The 23,359-nt window shown below is 47.9% G+C and overlaps 1 protein-coding gene across 4 annotated transcripts in view; it reads left to right on the plus strand.

Annotated features, from left to right (window-relative positions):
- The window catches only part of CCDC57 (coiled-coil domain containing 57), a 114,614-nt gene that overhangs the window by 10,163 nt on the left and 81,092 nt on the right, over positions 1-23,359 (plus strand). For all 4 annotated transcript variants that reach the window (XM_061144472.1, XM_061144475.1, XM_061144476.1 and 1 more), the window contains exons 2-7: positions 3,728-4,142; positions 9,021-9,129; positions 18,123-18,224; positions 19,581-19,738; positions 19,890-19,964; positions 21,314-21,514. In XM_061144472.1, coding sequence (XP_061000455.1) covers positions 3,736-4,142; positions 9,021-9,129; positions 18,123-18,224; positions 19,581-19,738; positions 19,890-19,964; positions 21,314-21,514 — 1,052 coding nt within the window. In that variant the 5' untranslated portion in view covers positions 3,728-3,735. The remainder of the gene's footprint in view (positions 1-3,727; positions 4,143-9,020; positions 9,130-18,122; positions 18,225-19,580; positions 19,739-19,889; positions 19,965-21,313; positions 21,515-23,359) is intronic.

Consider the following 23,359-nt stretch of genomic DNA (forward strand, 5'->3'; position numbering starts at 1 on the left):
CCCACTGTCTGCTGGGGTAGCCCAGCACACAGCACACATCTTCCAGAAAACACACCCTTGCTGTTTCTTTAGTCCTGAGGGAGTATTTTGGGAGTCTAAATACAAACCCAGACCATTCTGACAATTTCTCCTTTACTTTTTTTTTTCCCATATTGCTACCAGGATGTTTTTCTTTTCTTCAAGAAAATTAGAGATACCAAGGGAACATTTCATGCAAAGATGGGTTCGATAAAGGACAGAAATGGTAGGGACCTAACAGAAGCAGAAGATACTAAGAAGAGGTGGCAAGAATACACAGAAGAACTATACAAAAAAGATCTTCACAACCCAGATAATCACAATGGTGTGATCACTGACCTAGAGCCAGACATCCTGGAATGTGAAGTCAGGTGGGCCTTAGAAAGCATCACGACAAACAAAGCTAGTGGATGTGATGGAATTCCAGTTGAGCTATTTCAAATCCTGAAAGATGATGCTGTGAAAGTGCTGTACTCAATATGCCAGCAAATTTGGAATACTCAGCAATAGTCACAGGACTGGAAAAGGTCAATTTTCATTCCAATCCTGAAGAAAGGCAATGCCAAAGAATGCTCAAACTACTGCACAGTTGCGCTCATCTCACACGCTAGTAAGGTAATGCTCAAAATTCTCCAAGTCAGCCTTCGGCAATACGTGAACCGAGAACTTCCAGATGTTCAAGCTGGTTTTAGAAAAGGCAGAGGAACCAGAGATCAAATTGCCAACATCTGCTGGATCATTGAAAAAGCAAGAGAGTTCCAGAAAAACATCTATTTCTGCTTTATTGACTATGCCAAAGCCTTGGACTGTGTGGATCACAATAAACTGTGGAAAATTCTGAAGGAGATGGGAATACCAGACCACCTGACCTGCCTCTTGAGAAACCTGTATGCAGGACAGGAAGCAACAGTTAGAACTGGACATGGAACAACAGACTGGTTCCAAATAGGACAAGGAGTACGTCAAGGCTGTATATTGTCACCCTGCTTATTTAACTTATATGCAGAGTACATCATGAGAAACGCTGGGCTGGAAGAAGCACAAGCTGGAATCAAGATTGCCAGGAGAAATATCAATAACCTCAGATATGCAGATGACACCACCCTTATGGCAGAAAGTGTAGGTGAACTAAAGAGCCTCTTGATGAAAGTGAAAGAGGAGAGTGAAAAAGTTGGCTTAAAGCTTAACATTCAGAAAACTAAGATCATGGCATCTGGTCCCATCACTTCATGGCAAATAGATGGGGAGACAGTGGAAACAGTGTCAGACTATTTTTTTGGGCTCCAAAATCACTGCAGATGGTGACCGCAGCCATGAGATTAAAAGACGCTTACTCCTTGAAAGGAAAGTTATGACCAACCTAGATAGGATATTAAAAAGCAGAGACATTACTTTGCCAACAAAGGTCCGTCTGGTCAAGGCTATGGTTTTTCCAGTAGTCATGTATGGATGTGAGAGTTGCACTGTGAAGAAAGCTGAGCACTGTAAAATTGATGCTTTTGAACTATGGTGTTGGAGAAGACTCTTGAGAGTCCCTTGGACTGCACGGAGATCCATCCAGTCCATCCTAAAGAAGATCAGTCCTGGGTGTTCATTGGAAGGACTGATGCTGAAGCTGAAACTCCAATACTTTGGCCACCTCATGCGAAGAGTTGACTCATTGGAAAAGACCCTGATGCTGGGAGGGATTGGGGGCAGGAGGAGAAGGGGATGACAGAGGATGAGATGGCTGGATGGCATCACTGACTTGATGGACATGAGTTTGAGTAAACCCTGGGAGTTGGTGATGGACAGGGAGGCCTGGCGTGCTGCGATTCATGGGGTCGCAAAGAGTTGGACACGACTGAGCGACTGAACTGAACCAGGATGTTATAGTAATAATTTTGATTACAATAGATAATTTTTTGGTGGGGTGTATATGGACTTGTCTTTAGGTTTTTTGTTGTCTTCCTCTAGAGTTTTATGTGTTGTACTATTAGTGATCACCTTTCACAGGGCAAAGGGTTCACCACTCATAAACTAAGCAAGACTTGGGCTGTCTGAGGACACAGGACTGTCTGCTTCCACAGTGCTGGTGGCAGCAACTCTGCAGGTGTCTGAGTTGAGGTCCCTCAAAGCATTCCATCACAATAAACCTGATGCCATCAAAGCCTTGTACAACATGAAAATTTTGTCCATTTCTTACCTCCACTGAATTTTGGAAAGTAAGGGTTCATGGTAGAACTGTTGTTGGTTTTTGTTAGTAATTTCAGGAGTGAAATGAACTTCACGTCTCTAAAAAAAAGTAGTGTTCTTTCTGGTTCAGGGAGTGTTTACTGGCAATGTAATGCTTAAAAACAAAAAAAATGACCCTCAGATTCTCTTGTTCTTGTTTCTGAGTTTGCCTGTGGATATTTGCTTTACTTTGACCAAGGGAGACCAGTATTAATGCTGCTGGTACCTTTCAGGGGAGGGGTACATGGAACCTTCACAACCCGCAGGGTGTCTTCACAGGCCCCTGAAATCCTGTTCCTGTTAGCAATATCCCTCTGTCCAGGAGGAATTCTGTGAATGTGTATTGACCCTGTGGGTTGAGATAGCCTGGGACCGTATGTCTTTTCATCTTAAAAAAAGACCCACTTAAAATGAATCAGACATTTTAGATGCTTTGGGGACAATGATACACAGAAGTTACTGCCAGATGCCTGTCTCACACCCCACCTGACCTTCCTGGAAAAGCCCTCTCAGAGCCAGGCATCACTCACATTCCACCCTCTGTCCCAGAAGATGCTCATGGCACCTGGGCCAGCCTGCATCCCTCTGGGTCTGCTGTGTAGCTGGTGGGGCCTGACCCACGGCCTCAGACTCACTGCATAAGTCAACCAGGGAGATAACACTCCCACTCCATCCCCACTCCACACCCCCACAAGCGGTTTTGCACGTGAAAATCTACCCCATCTCCGCCGGTGCTGGGACCAGGACAGTCATGGAGGTGCCCGGGTGGGGAGCAGCTCTCGGTGGCCCTGCCCCATGTGTGGGCATCCTCAGTGGACATGGGAAACAAGAGATCTGCAGACACTTGTTGGAAATTTGACAAAGTGGTTTTATGCTTTTGAACCTAACAATTAAAAAAATTGGAGTGATGTATTATGTATTTTTTCCCATTTTTTTCTAGCACTTTATTGTGTTTTTAAAAACATGTCTGTGCACAGTGGACTGGACCCAAGGGCAGAGGAGCATGCTTCTGGGTGGTGGATCTCCAGAGCTTCATTCCAGCTCCAGGAGTAGAGCATAGGGGTGGGAAGGGACACTGGCTCTCCAGAGCCATGTGGGGCCGGCCAGAGCAGCCTCGGGTTTTTATTTGCAAAAGAGAGCACTTCATGAAACTATTTTAAAACACCTAGCCCTTGTAAGTGAGCAGGCAGCACTCCCTGTCTTTCCTTCTCTTCCCTCTGTGATCCTGCACTTCCTGTGTGTTCCGTCTGCTGCCGGGTGAGGAGAGGGTAGAAAGAGCCTTTGGAGTCTGGGCCCGTGTGTCTTTGCCCTGTTGGGCCCTAGGGGAGCTGCCTTTGGCTCTCCAGAATCCAGGGTGTGACCAGACAGCTGGTAACTAGTCAGAGCATCCTCCTGCTTTGGTGGCAGCAGGCACTTAGGTGGGGACCTGCGGTGGGCGTTGTGGAGCACAGGTTTCCTAGCAGTGAACTCAATGCCTGCCTTCTCTTTGCTGCAGTTGCTGACATGATGCCCCCACCCTTGGAGCAGGACCTGAATGCCCTGCTGGCTCGCAAGGAGGAGGAGTGGCGAGCACTGCAGGCCCAGCGCACCCAGATGCAGGAGGCGGCTCTGCAGGACACACAGCGCCGACTGGAGGAGGCTCAGGGGAAGCTGCGGCGCCTGCGGGAGGACTTCATCTACAACCTGCAGGTGCTGGAAGAGAGGGACCGGGAGCTGGAGCGCTACGACGCTGCATTCGCCCAGGCCCGAGGGCTGGAGGAGGCCAGGCAGGCCGAGGTGAGCGAGCTCAAGATCGAAGTGGCCAAGCTGAAGCAGGCGCTGGCCAGCGAGACCCGACGGCTGGAGGACCTGCAGCGGCAGTACCAGCAGAGGCTGCAGGAACACCGCCTGGAGCTGGAGCGGGTCCACAGGTGAGGGCCAGCGGACCCCACGCCCCTGCCCTCCACGGGCCTCCTTCCCCATAGGGCTGCCGGGCTCCCACCTGCTCAGTGTTTGTCACAGGAAGGCAGGCACGGCCATACCTGGATGTTTTTTCCTGGGTCCCACCCAGTGCAGCTGAAATTAGTGGAGGCTGGTTTAACTATTTGAAATTTTTTCCATGAGTTGCAAATCTGAATTATTGTAATAAAACATATTTGAGTTTATAATTATAGTAAGTCCTCTACATATGAATGATATTCTATTCTGAGGGCCTGTTTGTAAGTCTAACAAAGTTAGTCCAGGTACAGCTGGTAACTAGTCAGAGCATGCTCCTGCCTTGGTGGCAGCAGGCACTTAGGTGGGCATCTGAGGTGGGCGTAGTAGTAGTACTACTGTATTGTAATTGGTTTATAGTACTTTTCACACAAATAATATATAAAAAAATTAAAAAATTTTTATTGTAGTATAGTTGTTTTAGTGTTGTTAGTTTCTACTGTACCACAAAGTGAATGTGTGTGTGTGTGTGTATATTTTTTTTAATTTCCTTCTCATTTAGGTTACTACAGAGCTCTGAGTAGGGTTCCCTGTGCTATACAGTAGGCTCTCATTAGATATCTTATACATAGTATCAGTAGTGTATGTACAGTCAATCCCAATCTCCCAATTCACCCTGCTCCCTCCGCTTCCCCCCTTGGTATTCATATGTTTGTTCTCTACGTCTGTGTCTCTATTTCATCTTTGCAAATAAAATCATTTTTACCATTTTTCTAGATTCCACATGTAATGTTAATGTATGTTACTTGCTTTTCTGTTTCTGACTTATTTCACTCTCTGTTACAGTCTCTAGGTCCATCCATGTCTCTACAAATGACCCAGTGTCGTTCATTTTTATGACTGAGTAATATTACACTGTATATACATACCACTTCTTTATCTGTTTCTCTGACATTTTTTTTGCTTGGTTGGTTTTTTGTCATTTTTAAAAATTTTTTACTTTTTAGCTGCACCATCCAGCATTGTGGAATTTTAGTTCCCCAATCAGGGATTGAACCCGCACCGCCTGCATTGGAAGCGTAGAGTCTTCATCACTGGACCACCAGCGAATTCCCTGCCTCTTCCTCTGTTGATGTACATTTAGGTTGCTTCTGTGTCCTGACTATCGTAAATAGTATTGCAGTGAACATTGGGGTGCGTGTGTCTTTTTGAATTATGTTTTTCTCTGGGTATATGCCCAGTAGTGAAATTGCTGGGTCATATAGTAGTTCTGTTTTTAGTTTCTTAAGGAATCTCCATACTGTTCTCCATAGTGGCTATATTAATTTACATTTCCACCAACAGTGCAGGAGGGTTCCCTTTTCTTTATACCCTCTCCAGTATTTATTGTCATGGATTTTTGATGATGGCCTTCTGACCAGTGTGAAGTGATACCTCATCATAGTTTTGACTTGCATTTTTCTAATAATTAGTGATTTTTTAACATCTTTTCTTCATGTGTTTATTGGTCATTTGTGTGTCTTCTTTGGAGAAATGTCTATTTAAGTCCTCTGCTATTTATTTTTTATTTTTGAGCTGCATGAACTATTTGTATATGTTGGAGATTAATATTTCGTCAGTTGCTTTGTTTGACAATACTGTCTCCCATTCTGAGGGTTGTCTTTTCATCTTGTTTATGGTTTCTCTTGCCACTATTATTCAAAATAATTTTGAAAGTCCTAGCCATGGCAATCAGAGAAGAAAAAGAAATAAAAGGAATCCAAATTGGAAAAGAAGAAATAAAACGGTCATTGTCTGCAGATGACATGATATTCTACACAGTAGTAGGAGTAGTAGTAGTTGAGTTGCTAAATCGTGTCCGACTCTTGTGACCCCAAGGACTGTAGCCTGCCAGGCTCCTCTGTCCATGGGATTCTCCAGGCAAGAATACTGGAGTGGATTGCCATTTCCTTCTCCAGGGGATCTTCCCGACCCAGGAATTGAACCAGGTCTCCTGCATTGCAGGCAGATTCTTAACCAACTGAGCTACGAGGGAAGCGCAGTACTCTACATAGAAAATCCTAAAGATGCCACCAGGAAACTACTAATAGCTAATCAATGAATTTAATAAAGTTGCAAAATACAAAATTAATACTCTGTAATCTTTTGCATTCCTATACACTAACAACAAAAGATCACAAAGAGAAATCAAGGAAATAATCCCATTTACTGTTGCAACAAAAAGAAGAAAATAATCATGGAATAGACCTACCTAAGGAGGCAAAAGACCTATATGTACTAAACTATAAGATACTGATTAAAGAATTCAAAGATGACACTAACAGATGGAGAGATATACCATGTTCTTGGATTGGAAGAGTCAATATTATGAAAATGACTATACCACCCAAAGCTATCTACAGATTCAATGCAATCCCTGTAAAATTACCAATGGCATTTTTCACAGAACTAGAATAGCAACAACAACAACAAAAATGACAATTTGTATAGAAGCATAAAAGGCCTGGATAGCCAAAGCAGTCTTGAGAAAGAGAAATAGAGCTGAAAGAATCAAGCTGTCTGACTTTAGACTGTACTACAAAGCTACAGTAATCAAGAATCTATGGTACTAGCACAAAAACAGAAATATGGAACTGTGGAGTAGGATCAAAAGGCCAGAAATAAACCCATGCACCTATGGTCACCTAACCTATGACAAAGGAGTCAAGATTTTTGATGGTGGCCATTCTGACCAGTGTGAGGTGATACTTCATTATAGTTTTCATAGGCATTTTTCTGATAATTAGTGATTTTGAGCATCTTTTCATATGTTGGTCCATATACAATGGAGAAAAGATAGCCTCTTCAATAAGTGGTGCTGAGAAAACTGGACAACTACATGTAAAAGAATGAAATTAAAACACTCTCTAATACCATACACAAAAATAAACTGCAAATGAATTAAAGACCTAAATATAAGGCCAGACACTGTAAAACTCTTACAGGAAACATAGGCAGAACACTCTGACATAAATAGCCACAATCTCTTTTTAAAAAATAGGAATACATGTAAATCCATGGCTGATTCATAGCAATGTATGACAAAACCCACTGGAAAAAAAAATAATAATAAAAATTTAAAAAAAAAAAAAAGAAAAAAATGAAAAAAAAAATGAAAAAAAAAATGTTTATGTATTTAATTTTGTCTGAGCTGGGTCTTCTTTTCTGCGAGGGCCTTTCTCTAGTTGTGGTGAGCGGGAGCTATTCTCTAGTTGCGGTGCTCAGGCTTCTCATTCTGGTAGCTTCTCTTGTTGAAGAGCGTGAGATCTTAGACCCGAGGGCTTCAATATAGTTGCAGCTCTCAGGCCTAGAGCACAGGCTCAATAGTTGTAATGCACAGGCACACATGCCTTGAGGCATGTGGGATCGTAGTTCCCTTACCAGGGATTGAACCCACGTCTCCTGCATGGCAAGACAGATTCTTGACCACTGGATCATCAGGGAAGTCCCAGAAAACATTTTTAATCTTACAGTACAGTACCAGCCACATCATCACCACTGCTTTTACGCTTGCTTCTGGACATCCTGGGGTTGAAATAAAGATACTGTCCTCTATGCAGTACTGTAAAGTGCCCAAAGCACAACCACACGTAGAGGACGCACGCACATGACCGTGTACGCCAGACACGTGAACTAGCTTGTGTGACTGGACTTGCAAACACATGTTTTCATCTTGGAAAGTTCACCTCTAGAAGGTTCGTATGTAGGGGACTTATTGTTTTAATGATGTGAAATGTATGTTAAATCTGATACTAAGAGCTGACTTGAGGCAGGTCAACTGAGACCCTGAAGCTGTTGTCAGGCCTGTGGGCTCCACTCACGATGAGAAGGACAGGCCTCAGCTGCATGCTCTGCTGCAGCCTTGATGTGCTTTATATTGTTTTGTGATGTGTCTCCCCAGGACTCCTGCTCATTCTTTTTCACCAAATTTGGGACATTTTCAACCGTTATTTCTTCAAGTACATTGTTGGCTCCACCCTCTTTTTCCTTCCACTCTGGGACTGCAGTGAGGACAATGTGAATGCTACATCTTTTGTTATCATCCCACGGGTCTCTGAGGCTCCACTTATTTTTTTCAGCATATTTCTTTCTGTTATTAGGTCAGGTAACTTTTGTCATTCTCTGGTTCTTTTCTGTAACGTGTTTATTCTGCCTTTGAGCCCAATTAGAGTGTCCTTTGTTTTGGTTATGGTACTTCTTGGTTCTCAAGTTTCCATTTGATTCTTTGTTATATTTTCTTTTTCTTTTCTGAGAGTTTCTATTTTCCATTTGTCCCAAGGCTCTGTGAAATTGCTTGTCAGAGCATTTTTATGATGGCTGCTTTAAAATCCTTGTTAGATCATATCAACATCTGTGTCATCTTGGTGTTAGCATCTATGGATTGTGAGTTCTCATTCAAGTGGAGAGTTCCTGGTTGTTGGTATGACCAGTGACTTTTGTGTTTCTTTTTTCTTTTTTGGCCACACTGCTCGGCATGTGGGATCTTCATTCCCCAAACAAGGAATAAAAACCTGTGCCCCCTACAATGGAAGCAGAGAGTCCTAATCGCTGGACTGCCAGGGAAGTCCTGGCATGACCAGTGACTTTTGACTGTATCCTGGGCACTTGTGGGATTGTCCCGAGAGCCTGGATCCCACGTCATGTTCTCCTCTGCAGATAGTCACCTGTCTGGGTATAGCATGCGGGTCCCCTGGGTCCTGCCAAAGCCACTCCTGCAAAGAAGAAGCATTACCTGTCACCTCACATTTGCAAAGGAGACCCTGCAAATGTGTAGTTTGGAGACTATTCAGTGTGACTTTTCTTAACACTGAGCTTTTTTTTTTTTTCTAACATAGTGACAGGAACAGTGAGCTGGATCAGCAGCGGGAGCAGTATGGGAACCTGAAGTGGAAGCTGGAGAGGAGACTCAAGGAGCTGGACGGCGAACTTGGCCTTCAGCGGCAGGTAGGTGGGGGATCCACTTCTTCCTCAAGACTGTTGTTTTGTTGGTCATATAGTATCAGCCTAGGATCACAGGTTTCCACTTTGTGGTGATCTGTGGCGAAATGTGTCAGGGTATCTAAATCTTCCTCTGTGGTAACGCCCCCAAAATTCTCCTTCCTTGGAAATGAATAAACATTTCGTCCTATATTATATTTGAGAAAGAAGTACTATGAAATTAGAGTTCTTTACTGTGGAAGAGAGCTGGGAACTCAAATTGTGATAATTGCATTTCTTTCAACAAGCAATAAATGACCCTAAGTTTAAATATAGCTGTGTCAACTGACAGGAGACACTTAAACCTGTCTCTGAAATTTCTCCTCGGCGTCCCTGAAGCTTAGCCTCCACATCTGAGAGAGACTTTGCTATGTTGGAGTTTGGGTGAAGGACATCCTTCACACTTAGGGCTGAAGTCCATGTCTGGCAGGGCTGCGTGTGTGCGCAACATGGGTCCCCTTGTTCTCCTTCCAGGATATACCGAGCTTGTGTTGTTGTAGCAGCAGCTGGTGTTTATGGAAACCACCTCATGTAGCTCCTTGTGCGTGTGTGTGAATTTATCTGCTCAATACAACAGAGACACCATTTTGTTCTGCATTTTGCAAGTAGGGAACCGAGGTCAAGACATTAAGTAACCTGCCCAAAATCCCCCTCAGTAAATCAAGGAGCCGTAATTTGAGTCCAGGACACTTCCAGCGTGTGAACTCTTAGGCACTGTCCTTCTGCCATAGGTTAGCAACTCACAACTTATTTTTAGACTTGTATCCGCGATATTGGAGAGTAGCTGGATCTGGAAGTCAGCCTAGCTGTGTCCCCACTTCTGCCCTCCTTGGAGTGATAGTGACTGAGTGATCTGGAGTGATCTGACCTTGGCCCCTGGTCTCCCAGTGGATGTGCCATGGGGCGGATGTGAACTTTGTGCCTGCCTGTGCTGGCCGGTCCTTTCTTGGAGCTGGGGTCAGCAGTTCTCAAGGAGGACAGACCGATCAGCTGGTGGACTGAGGCCTGAGTGTCGGGGCCTCCATCCCATAGCATGGCATCGGTGCCCTGAGATAGGACAGCATCCTGATGGGCTGTGCCCACCAGAATGGAAGATACTTGAAGATGCAACTGTCCTTAAAACCAAGCTTTCAGGCCCGGCTGCATCTACTAACCACCACTGGTGCAGGAGGAGGCCCTGTCCTTTCCTTCCCCTCTGGAAGCTCGAATTTCACTGTCCACAATGATGCCACCACTCAAAACAGTCTGTAGAGCTTTTGACATTTCCTGCAGAGGACTTTCTTTTGGAGTCCTTGGGGACCAAAGAACTTTGTCTCTTACGGGCGGTTTTGACTTTAGGAAACATCCGAGGTCACTGGGGGCTGAGCTGGGCGATCAGAAGACCAGCTGTAACTCATCTAGGTCATGAGGTGTCCTCAGGTGGTGTCAGAGTCTGTTCCAGAGAAGGAATTTCAAAAGGGCACTGGGTGGTGGTGGAATCGTCCCTGTTAGCAGGGCAGTCAGTGGCACGTGGAAGCAGCGGTAGCCCTGGTGGGTGTTGTGGTCACTGGGCTAGGTCTCTGGGTGACTTCCCAGCTTGTCCACACTCAAAGAAGTCCTTACTGTGACTCAGGCTTGTTCAGGCTTTGAGCCCCCTTGTCCACAAGGAAGGCCCCTTCAGATGTGTGTTTTCATACCAGCCCTGTCTCTTGCAGGAAGGAAGCTTGACGTCTGGACTCTCCAACTATAGGCTCTGTCCAGGGCTGCTGCTGGAAACCTGGGCAGCCTTTGCTGCCTAGTGTGGTTCGGGTCCAGCTGGGGCCCATGCCAGCCTTGGGGCTCTACTGCCCGTGCCCAACCCTGTGACTGAAGGAAGGGTATTATGCGCTCATCGGCTTTGTGGCTTCCTTTGGGCTGGTTTTCTGTCTCCTTTTTCTGAAGATCTTTGTGCTCATTACTGACTTGTCAAAGGTAGAATTGATTCAGTGGTAATGTTGATTATTACCTTGAAGAAAGAAATGTAAGATGACAGGAGCTGAGTTAGTCTGTTTAATGTTTATTATGTCTGCAAGTTGTAGACTGTGGACTAGCTGTTTTTTCATTATTGGTTAGCAGTCCCAGAATTAGAAGCCTCTAGAGGAGAAACAATGATTTATTTATTTATTGTTCATTCATTTAACAAAGAGATTTCACCAGGCACGTTCCTGGGCCCTCGGGTTAGGGCTAAGTACTAGCCCCACCTGCCCTGGGAGTGAGCTGGCCCTCGTCGGGGATGCAGTGAACACTTGAACAGTACAGTCTCTGGCTATAGCATCCTGGGGACATCACCTCTGTGACACAGGGAGGCGGGGTGAGGTGGAACTGGTCTTTTAATAGGCAAGTCAGGGCACCCTGAGAAGAGGACTTGTGAGCCCAAGTCTGCAGGTGCAACAGAGTTCAAGTTCAAGGAGGCTGAGGTGAGGGCTGTAAAGCCTCCCAGGCCTTCCTGAGAATGACCTTTGCTCCAGGTGAGGAGAGAAACTCTTGGGGGCTTGTGAGCCAAGTCAAATCTTTAAAAGAGCCTCTTCTGTGGGGTTGAGGACAGACTGTGGAGTGGGGGATGCAGGGAGACACAAGAGGGCTGCTGCAGCCCTAGGTGGAAGGTGGGGGACTTGAGCCACTGACAGGTTCTGGATACACCTAGAGAGCAGAGCCAACTAACAGGCTGATAGATCGGATGGGGTGAGAGGCAGGCACCAAGGACATGCCTGCTTTGGGGCTGAGTGCCTGGCGGGACGACTTGCCATGTATAGAGATGGGGGAACTGCACAGGAAGGATGGGGAGGGCGCTTGGTCGGGCTGTGTACAAGGAGGTGGCTTCTGGGCTCCCAGGAAGACACGCTGGGAGGTCAGGGCGGAAGGGGCGGTGGTCCCAAGGTACAGAGCTGGAAGCCTGGGGCTTCCCCAGAGGGTGGCTGTAGACAGAGGAGCCAACTGTCCAGGCTGAACCTTGAATTCTAGAACAGGGAAGTTTAGGGGATATCATCACAGGGCAGGGGTGTGGCTTGGGGACTAGCAGGAGAGGGGCCCCCAGGAACAAGAGAGGAGGGTGGTCAGAAGGCAGGCCTGAGCCCCCTACCTCTGGGGTGAAGTGGGGACAGGGAGTGCAATGGGTTTCTTGTTTCCTCACCAAGGACCCTAAGTGCTTACCTACTGGTCTGGGCCGGGCTCTGCCTCTGCAAGGGCTTCCTGCCCCCTGGTGGCCACAGCCTGCACAACTTTGAGCAGAAACCAAAGGCTTCGGTATTTTGTCATGTTAGCAGTCAAAGTAATGCTCAAAATTCTCCAAGCCAGGCTTCAACAGGACATGAACCGTGAACTTCCAGATGTTCAAGCTGGATTTAGAAAAGGCGGAGGAACCAGAGATCAAATTGCCAACATCCGTTGGATCATCGAAAAAGCAAGAGAGCTCCAGAAAAACATTTGCTTTATTGACTATGCCAACGCCTTTGATTTTATGGATCACAACAAACTGTGGAAAATTCTTAAAGAGATGGGAATACCAGACCACCTTACCTGCCTCCTGAGAAATCTGTATGCAGGTCAAGAAGCAACAGTTAGAATTGGACATGAAACAACAGACTGGTTCCAAATTGGGAAAGGAGTATGTCAGGCTGTGTATTGTCACTGTGCTTATTTAACTTATATGCAGAATACATCATGAGAAATGCTGGGCTGGATGAAGCACAAACTGGAATCAAGATTGCCGGGAGAAATATCAATAACCTCAGATATGTAGGTGACACCATCCTTATGGCAGAAAGCAAAGAACTGAAGAGCCTCTTGGTGAAACTGAAAGAGGAGAGTGAAAAAGTTGGCATAAAGCTCAACATTCAGAAAACTAAGATCACGGCATCCAGTCCCATCATTTCATGACAAATAGATGGGGAAACAATGGAAACAGTGACAGACTTCATTTTTGGGGGCTCCAAAATCACTGCAGATGGTGACTGCAGCCATGAAATTAAAAGATGTTTGCTCCTTGGAAGAAAAGTTATGATCAACCTAGACAGTTTATTAAAAAGCAGAGACATTACTTTGGCGACAAAGGTCTGTCTAGTCAAGGCTATGGTTTTTCCAGTAGTCCTGTATGGATGTGAGAGTTGGACCATAAAGAAGGCTGAGTGCCAAAGAATTGGTGTTTTCGAACTATGGTGTTGGAGAAGACTCTTGAGAGTTCCTTGGACTGCAAGGAGATCCAGCCAGTTGATCTAAAGGAAATCAGTCCTGAATATTCATTGGAAGGACTGATGCTGAAGCTGAAACCCCAGTACTGTGGCTACCTGAGGTGAAGAACTGACTCATTTGAAAAGACCCTGATGCTGGGAAAGATTGAAGGCAGGAGGAGAAGGGGACAACAGAGGATGAGATGGTTGGATGGCATCACCAACTTGATGGACATGAGTTTGAGAAAGCTTTGGGAGTTGGTGGTGGATAGGGAGGCCTGGTGTGCTGCAGTCCATATGATCGCAAAAAGTCAGACATGACTGAGCTACTGAACTGAACTGAGCAGTCAGTCTCAATGATTTTCATATTCTGATCCCAGCAAGGATTTCTCGTGTGACCCCCTTAAACATCATCTTGCTTCTCAAGGGATTTAAAAAAATATATATTTTCAGTTGTACTATGCAGTGTCTCTGAGGCCCCCAGCCTCAACTTTCAAAGGAGGGGAGGGAGCCTGCCATGCATTTATCGCAGGGAGGAGGCAGAGACGCACCCGTTCTTGCCTGGATGCTCTGGCTGGGCTCAGCCTCCCTTGACCCTTTCCTTCTGGTAACTGGGTCTGCCAGCTCTCTTCAAATGCAGGGCCCTCATTACTTGGTCAGAAACCTGGAATCAGGCTAGTGTGCCGTGCTCACGCACTGTGCTTTCCACGTGCTGTGCTGGGCGGGCTCAGCCTGTCCTCACAGCTCCTCCATGGGCTGGGCCTCCTGTCTGCCCACTCCGTGTTAGCCTGTGCTCACCCTGACGACAAGTGTCAGGTAAAGTCACTATGAGGTTTTAGGGCAGGAGAGATGGTTAGGGTCAGACTAACTCCAGGACACGCATTTCAGTTTGACTTTGACCCTCGCTGTGATTTCTGCGTCTATATCCAGACCTCCTATTCAAAGGCTACATCAGGCCATGCGTGTCTGCTCTCCTGACACCACTGGAGACAGGACTGTAAAGGACTAAGGACAGTGAGAACCCATAGCAGTGGCGGGAGCAGGAGAAGGGCCTCAGCGCTCGGACGAGCCTGCGCCTTCCCTGAGGGGGAAGCAGAGTGGGGAGACCTGTGGGAGACGCATCCCGTGGATATACAGACTCAGAGATCTTAGGCCTCAGGATGTTAAGGGCTGTGCATGTGCAGGTAGAAGTTTGTATTTGGGGCCCATGAACCCCTGCTCACATGCAGATAGAGTGCTCAGCAGACGGAGAAGTGCCCTTCCCCAGACAGAAGCTCAGCACAAATTTCTTGAAACAAATTGAATCACTCATGGGGAGAAGGAGGGCAGCTGTGTGGACCCAGGTGCCTGCTGCGTAGATCTAACCTTAGGGAGACAGCATCCTCAGTCAGCCCTGCCAAGATTCAGCCTCATTAAGCTGTCATTTTCTACAGTCCATGCAGCCATACTGTGTGCAGTTCCACAGGTTTAACGCAGGCATTTTCCCGGTAACAGCCAAGACAGAATTTCACTGCCACACGAAGTTCTGCGTGCCTCTTTGCAGTCAGGGAACAGCGCCCCCGGCCCTGGCCCCACCAGCTTGCTGCCTTCCACTTGCAGTGAGAACTGGCTTTTCAGAGAGGCCTGTGAGAACGGAGCCTCGAGCTGTTGCCCCTTTTAGTCTGGCTTCTCTCTCGCCGTGACGTGTCTGAGGCGCATGGATGTCATGTTTTTGGCAGCTTGTTCCTTCTCGGTGCCTGCCGGTGCTGTGTGTTGCGTGGAGGTGCCAGTATGTTTGCGTTCTCTGTCAGCTCACACTTCGGACACTTGGGTCTTTTCCAGTTTGGGGCCAGTTTGAATAAGGCTGATGTGAGTATTCTTGGCTGTCTTTGAATGGACACAGGCTCCACGACAAGGAGTGCGATTTCTGGGACATGTACTACGGCTCTGTCTAACTTTTTGAGAAACTGCTGAGGTGTCCTTTAGGATGGCTATAGGGTCACATCCCACCAGCTGCAGATTAGAGTTCTAGTCACTTCCCATCCTTGCTCGCACTTAATGTTGTTAGTCTTTTCCTTTTTAGTAGTCTAGTGGGTGTGTAGCTGGGGATTAAATGTGATTATCCTTGATGATCAGAGTTTAAGTATCTGTTAACGTGCTTATTGGCCATTCATATATCCTTGTGAAGTTTCTGTTCAGCTTTTTTGTACTTAAAAAAAAATTGAGTTTTCTTCCTATTATTGACTTGTGAGTTCTTCATGTACACTCCAGAAATAAGTCCGTAAGTATATATTTTTTTGAATATTTTCTCCCATTCTGTGCCTTACCTTTTCCTTTTTGTAAGTCTTAATTTCAACATCCTAGTGAACTATTTATTATCTCATTCCTGAGTGTGTGTGTGTGTAAAGTCGCTTAGTCGTGTCCAACTCTTTGCAACCCCATGGACTGTAGCCCACTAGGCTCCTCTGTCCATGGGATTCTCCAGGCAAGAATACTGGAGTGGGTTGCCACTTGCAACCTTCTCCAGGGGATCTTCCCAACCCAGGGATCGAACCCAGGTCTCCCACATTGCAGGCAGACGCTTTATCCTCTGAGCCACCAGGGAAGCCCCATTCCTGAGTAGGAGCGTGTAACTGAGGCAGGATTACAAGACGGAGAAATGCCAGCAACCCAAGAAGAAGTCCAGAGGAATAGGGAAGGTGATTCCTGAGACAGTGATCCTAAAACCCACCACTATGTGATCAGTTCAGGTGTGGGGCAGCAGGGTGGGCCCTGTGGACCCGCACGTGCTAGATTACCCGTGTGCAGTGTCTGGTTGTCCGTGTTGGGCTAGTTGTCTGCACGGATGGCTCTGGTGCTATGGCCTCCTAGGCCCCACAGGCGGTGCCAGTGATACTGCAACTCACATCAGCCTGGTCCTGGAGGATGGGTCAGGAGAATAGCTGCCTTCCTGCTCCTGGGGCAGAGGCTTGCTATTTCCCTCCTCCCCATGGGGCTCTTCCTTTGTCCCTCCCCTGAGGTGAGAGCGAGCCTGCAGGGGGACCTGGGGGGGTGGCGGGGAGGGAGGGGAATGGGCTGGGAACCGGACAGGACCAGCCATTCATCCCATTGCATCTTCACTTTCAGTGCCTCAAGGCGCGTTCTGGGGGCTTCCTGTGATCAGTGCCCCCAGAAATGTATTTTGCATCCATAACTCAGGATGCTAGGAGGAAGGGCCAATCAGAACAAGAAAGAATTTTGACAGTTACAAGTACATATAAAGGAATAAATTCAGAATATAGAAAAAAGACACAGAAAGTCCAACAGAAAATTTAAGAGACATGGAAGATAAGTCCAGGATTCATCTAACAATATAAACTCCAGAAACATACAGCAAAGAACGGGAAGCGATCCGATTGTCAAGTAAACAGTGTAGTTGCTTCTCGGGGTGGGGACTTCAGATTAAACCCCCTCCCACCCTGAGCCGTGAGTGAAAATGTGTCAGAGAAACAAAGAGGAGCTGCCACAAAGGTCCAGAAAACCTACAAGGCAGAGCCTGGCCCCAGCTCCTCAACCATGGCTTGGGATAGACTTGAAAAGGTTTTCAGCTCTGTGGGGCAGCAATGTCAGGCCAGAGCCCTGGAGTGTGAGGGTGTGGGTACCTCAGGCTAGACAACAGCCTCTCAGGAGGTTTCTGGAGTGTAACTACTGAGCGAGCTCTGAGCAGCACCTGTGGGTCAGGGCCGAGGGCACAACCTTTAGCTGCTTCTGTTTCCCTTCTGAGTTTAGAACTTTGAGAACCAAGAGATGGAGGGAGCGGAGAAGGCTGCTGGGAGAAGGAGGGTCAGAGCTGGGCGGGCTCCCTGGATCCCCAGGACGGGGTGGCTCCAGTCGCAGGGCCCAGCTGGCAGCCTCACACGGAGCCCATGAGCCTGAGCGATGTGGGGCAGGGGGTGGCTCCCGCTCCCACAACTGGGAGAAGGCCCACTGGGGCCAGGGATCCCAGGACTGTCACACTGATGCAAGCTCTTGAGGCGGGGAGGGGGCTCCTTTCCTGCAAGAGTACACGGAGAGAGGGGGAGAGGGCATCGAGGGATCCTGGGGACCGCCTAGGGAGCTGTGAAGGGCAGGCCTGGATACCAGCTGTGGGGCAGCCCAGGGAGGGGAACCCCAGGAGGGGAAAGAATCATACCTTGGGGTGTGTCCTGGGAAGCAGACACCACTCAGGAAACAAGAGAGAACCAGAGAAGTGGCGGGGGAGGGGAATTGAAAACTCAGAAAAACGATGAGGTGGGAACGGTCATAATTGTTCACTGTTGGGTGTTCAGTGAATCACTAGTATAATAATTTAGGGACTTTTGGATTCAGCCCGTGAGTGAGGCATTCACAGAGCCGGGGGGTGGAGCCATGACCCTGGGTTGGGGAGTGGGGTGGGGCTGCTCAGGAACCCGGCAGGTAGCATGGAGAACTGATGGGAAAGAATGGCATTTTTTTGCAGATATAGACGGAACCAACAGCTTAACTGCTAGGAGGGGTGGTTCTGGATTCACGGGCCTCTGCTAACCTTTCCTTTGGGTTTGCTAGCTGCTCTATCTGGGCAGAGCAAAACCCCACAGGATCACAGAGAAAACAGACAAGCCCACGCCCGGGGTGAAAACACAGGCTGTCCGATGCCCTTCATCGGGTATTACAGGTCCCAGTCCCACCGTTGACCACATCCTCCATGAGGCCCTCTGCGGCCCTCCCACCCTCAGCGAGCCTGTGGGCCTCTGCCAGCCCCACTGTGCTCCTTTCACCATCAGCCCTTTTCTGTTTCAGGAGCTGCTCCAGGAGTTTGAGTCTGAATTGCAGAAGCGGGAGCATGAGTTCCGCCTGCGGACTGACAACATGAGCAGTGTTGTCCTGGCACACGAACTCAAGGTAGCAGGCACCCTCGGACTGTGACTGTTTCCTCGGCATAAGTGAGAAGCCCCTGGCAAGTTAGGGTTCACACCAAGGCCTCCCCCTTTGTACGTGGGCTGGGGTCTCTACCATGCAGGTGACATGCTTGCCACCATGCCCACCAGGGCCCTAGTCAGGAGTGATGGCCACTCTGCCCAGCAGGAGGACCACTGGTGCCACCAGTCTGAGTCTGGTTACTCTGACTTTGAGAAAGGGCCTCCCCCAGGAGAAATTGCCATCCCGCAAACCCTGTCTTTGGCCTGTAATCCAGTGACACCTCGGAAGGGGCCTGTGAGGAGGTGTCACTCGCCTCCTGTTTTCAGAAGGAGGGCTGTCTGCTGTTGGTGCTCCCAGCTGTGGTGCTGGCTGCCGTCCACGAGCATGGCTTCTCTAAAGCACTGACCTGGCCAGGGCACATGTGAGGAGCACACACACCTGGCCTTTAGCACCAAGACCAGCCAGGAGGGGGCGGGGAGGTATGCGGGGGACAGAGGAGCAGGGCTGACGTCTGGCCCAGTCCTGCCACCCCAGCTCGTCACACCTGGGCAGCGTCCAGCCAGGTGGATGGGTGCTTGCCCTAGTGATCATCAAGGTGCCTCCTCCAGGCTGCCAGCCTCCCACAGGGCTACAGTCCAAGGGGTAGTACTCTCTCTGACTTCCCCCTGGAAGAATGCTGTCCCTGTCACCCAGGACCAGCAGGACTATGAGGCTGGGGCTGCCACAAGATCACCCCCATGAGGCTTCTTTGGGGACTTCTGAGCACCAGGGGACGGAAGACAAGCAGGACGTATGGGGCTAACCTATGCTTCACAGTGGAGTGGGCACTCCTGTGGAGAAGAGCGGGGAAAAGTGGGCCAGGGCATGCCCCACTCCCACCTCTAGCTGCCGTGAGACAGTTCTGGTCCCCTGAACACCTGTCCCTGGAGGGCATCACAGCTTGTACACAGGTTACACACAAATTTGGAAACAGCAGTACCATCACCTCTACGTTACAGTCAAAGAAGCCAAGGCCCCAGAGAAGCTATTTAACAATTGAGCATGTGGCTGGGATTTGAGTGGGATCACTCAGCAGGGACCCACGTTCTTACAACCTCCACCTGCCTCTGTGATTCCAGTATCCAGATCATGGCCTAGTTGGGTTGCTGGGGTACGACTTGGATTCACACGGGGGTCTGCTCTCAAGGCTGTGAGAGAGTGTGAGGAGATTCTCACTGTTTTGTTGCTTCTTAAATTCCAATCTTTCCTCTCTTCCTGTTCTGATAAGATGGTAACACTTAACTCTTAACACCTCTGTTTGTTCCACTTACATCCTCATTTTGAATCCTCTTCTCGAAGATTAAACTGCTGAACAAAGAGCTTGCAGCCCTGAGAGAGGCTGGGGCAAAGGCTGCCGAGTCCCTGCAGGGCGCCGAGGTGGCGAACGCGGAGCTGGAAGACAGGCTGCAGCGAAGAGACTGGGAGCTCCGAGACCTGGTGGCCGTGAAGGATGCCCGGTACGGAGCCTCCCCACCTCCCTGTGGCTGGACGTGGCCGACGGGTGGTCTGGGCCCTAGCCCCAAGGCATCTGCCTTTCCCCGGTTATTCCAGGTTGGCTTTGCAGTAGCCTCTTATGTGCCTTTTCCACTAACATTTGCTTCTTTTCAGGATAAAAGACTTAGAGGGTAAACTTCACTCTATGCAGCTCACCAGGAAAAAAGAAGAGGAGACATTTCGGAGGAAGTGAGTGTTTTCTGCCTCCAGTGTCAGTGTAGGGATAATGTTCCCCGACCACCTTGGAGGCAAAGCCTCTTCTGTGGAACGTCAGCAGGGTCAGGCCTGCTCTTCCAGGATCGCCCCTCACTTTTCAGTTCTAATGAGCATATTTGTGTGTGTGTGGAGGAATATCATCAAAACACTCAGAATTACAGGACACGCATGGTGAAATAACTTGCTGAAAGCCATCCAGGTTGACACCTTAGTGCTAATATATTTGACCCATTGACACAAGTCACAGGAGTAGGGTGCACACAGATGTTCTGTATCATCACACTGCATGGTTCTGCAGAGTCATGTGCAGCCCAGATGGCGTTATTTATTTAGCCAAGGTGACAGGGAACCTGTGTTCCCTGGTGTGGGCAGTGGTGTTTGTGCCCTGGAGTCTTGGTGTTTGCCTCTCAAAAATAACTAATGATCACAGGATGATGCATTCGGAGATAACTCCTTCCCTTCACTAGTCGTCATGATCAAACACTTCTTGTGATTTGGTGGAAAAGAAAGGTATATCTTATCAGAAACTAACAGGTACAGCAACTGCTATGTGTATATTTTTTTGCTACTAGAAGGTGGGAAATACTGAACAGTTTGCAAGGTGAGTAAGGTGAGGATTGATCATAATTGAAATGAAAAGTACATCACATGACTTGATTAAATAAGGCTTAACCATCTCACTGAACAATGCTGATGAAATCTAAAGAGAATGCTGTAGAATTATATTTCTTAGGGCTTTTTACTTTTCACTGAAGCCAAATAGAATAAAAGCATAAAAAGTCATAGGTATCATGTTGGCATAGTGTTGCATGTCAGCAACTCCCAGTGTATTTTCAAGACAAATATCTGTTCCATTGACAGAGTTTCGATAGGTTTGGCATCTCTGACCAAGACGGACATGCAGCCTGCCTTCCAAGGCCCCCATTTCTTGGAGGTCTCCGATTCTGGGTTGAAAGCAGCTCAGCAGTTGGGGTAGCTGTGAAGGGAGGGCAGTTTGCACCTGCATTCTTCTTCCCTAGTCAGTGGGGCTTCTGCTGGTGGTGCTTTGCTGAAACACCTGTTCTGGGTTCTGTTTCCCAAGACACAAATATCTACTTGAGTCTCTTTTTCCCAAGGACTGTGAGCTTGGGAGGGAGGGGGGCCAGTGTCTGAAAATCTCTTAGTCAGTGGTTCCTCATGAGGAGTGAGGAGCAGAGAGAAGCAGGCAAAAGTGCCCTCCAGAAGGACATGTATGCAGCCCTCCGGCAGGATGAGGGAGATTCTGGGCTAGGGGGTCCAGAACGGGGTCCATGTGAACTGTTGGGGACCTTCCTGTGTTTCAGGCATGAGGAGCTGGACCATCTGGCCAGGGAAAGGGACGCTGTGCTGATGGCAGCAAAGAGCGCCCACATGGAGCAGCTACAGGCAGCAGACGCCAGGGCCCTGGAGCTGCAGGCGCGATGTGAGAACCTCGAAGTACAGCTCCGCAGGGCCGAGTGGAAGCAGATGGATGCCACCAAGGAGAAGGACGCCACCATTGACAAGTGAGCCCGGGCCAAGGGCCTGGCTGCCTAGTTACCTGTTTCAGATGAAGGGAAGTGGGCACTGGGTGTTGGGAGTCATTTCTGCAGCTCTCCCGTCACTTTTCTTAACCATTCTCTTTCCTTTTGTTTCATTTGAAAGTGTGTGTGGACATACGTATGAATGTGTGCATTTATTTGTTTATGATAAAATACACAGAGCAAGAAATTTACCATCTTGACCATTTTTAAGTTCAGCAGCATTAAGCACATTCACGCTATTGAGCAACCAACCCTTTTCTTTGTAAAACTAAAGACTCTTCAATAATGATTCCCTATCCCCCTCTCCCAGCCCCTGGCACCCACCATCCCACCGCCCATCTCTGTGAATCTGAGTGCCCTAAGGGCCTAAGGGCCTCACACGAGTGGAATCCCTCAGTGTCTGTCCTTCTCTGACTGACTTATTCCACTCAGCGTGATGGTTTCAAGGTTCATCCATGTTGTTGTAGCACGCATCAGAATGTTCCTCCTCTTTAAGGCTGAGTAATTTCACATTGCTTGTATACAGCTACCTTTTGTTTATCAGTTCATCCGTTGATGGCGATTTTGGGTGTTTCCACCTTTTAGCTGTTGTGACTAGTGCTTCTGTGACTGTGGGTGCGCAAATATCTGCTCAGGTCTCTTTTCAGTTCTTTTAGGTGTGTACCCGGAAGTGGAGGTGCTAGATATAACTTTTTGAGGAACTATGTTCCACAGTGATTGCACCATTTTTCACAAGGGTTCCAGTTTCTCCATAAACTAGATTCTTCTTATCGTTTTTCTTTTTTTTTTTTTTATAAAAATTCTTTTTGGACTTCCCTGGTAGTACAGTGGATAAGAATCCGCCTGCCAATACTGGGGACTTGGGTCTGATACCTGGTCCAGGGAGATTCCACATGCCGAGGAGCAACTAAGCCCCCACGCCACAACTACTGAGCCCTTGCTCTAGAACTTTCAAACCACAACTACCGAGCCTGCCTGCTGCAACTGCTGAAGCCCGTGCACCTAGAGACTGTGCTCCATAGCAAGAGAAGCGACCGCAATAAGAAGCCTGTACACCACAACTGGAGAGTAGCCCCTGCCCTCCCCAACTGGAGGAAACCCGAACACAGCAATGAAGACCCAGCACAACCAAAAATAAAATTTTAAAAATTTTTATTTAAACTATTTATTTTTTTGGCCATGCCATAAGGCTTGCAGGATCTTAGTTCCCCAACCAGAGATTGAACCCAAGCCCTTGGCAGTGAAAACACAGAGTCCTAACCACCAGACTGCCGGGGAATTCCAAATGAACTTCTTTTCAAACCCAGTTTTCTTTCTGACATCTCAGCCAGGCCATACACAATCACTCTTTCCCACTCTGCTTGGTGTCTCTGAAGGAGCATTGTAACTGAAGCAGTAACTGAACTCAGCCTCTTGGCAAACAATAAGGAAGTGATCTTCAGAGAAGCTGTGTTTACAGAAGACGATTAAGATAAATAAGTCATTTGCGATGCCTGCTGTTTAGCAACTGGCTTTTCCCCTTTGTTTGGGAAATATTTCTCTCTCTCTTTCTTACAGAGAATTCTCTGCCAAGTTATATTTCTACTGAAGGGAAAAATGGCTCTTAAACTATAAAATACCAGGAAGTCAAAGCTTATTCAGGATAGCTTCCTTAGAGTCATGCGTTTTATTGTTTGATCTGTTAAACCTAGCCAACAATAGCTGGAGGGGTGAGGCGGCTCAATCTCAAGGGTGTGTGTCTCCCAGCCCACTCTTTGTTTGGTTCGGATAGGCTCTCCCGGGGCCCTTCTCACAGATGGTGACTCAGAGCCCAGAGTCTGGGTGCAC

This window comes from Dama dama, chromosome 5, assembly GCF_033118175.1.
Source record: "Dama dama isolate Ldn47 chromosome 5, ASM3311817v1, whole genome shotgun sequence".
NCBI classification, from domain to species: Eukaryota; Metazoa; Chordata; class Mammalia; order Artiodactyla; family Cervidae; genus Dama; species Dama dama.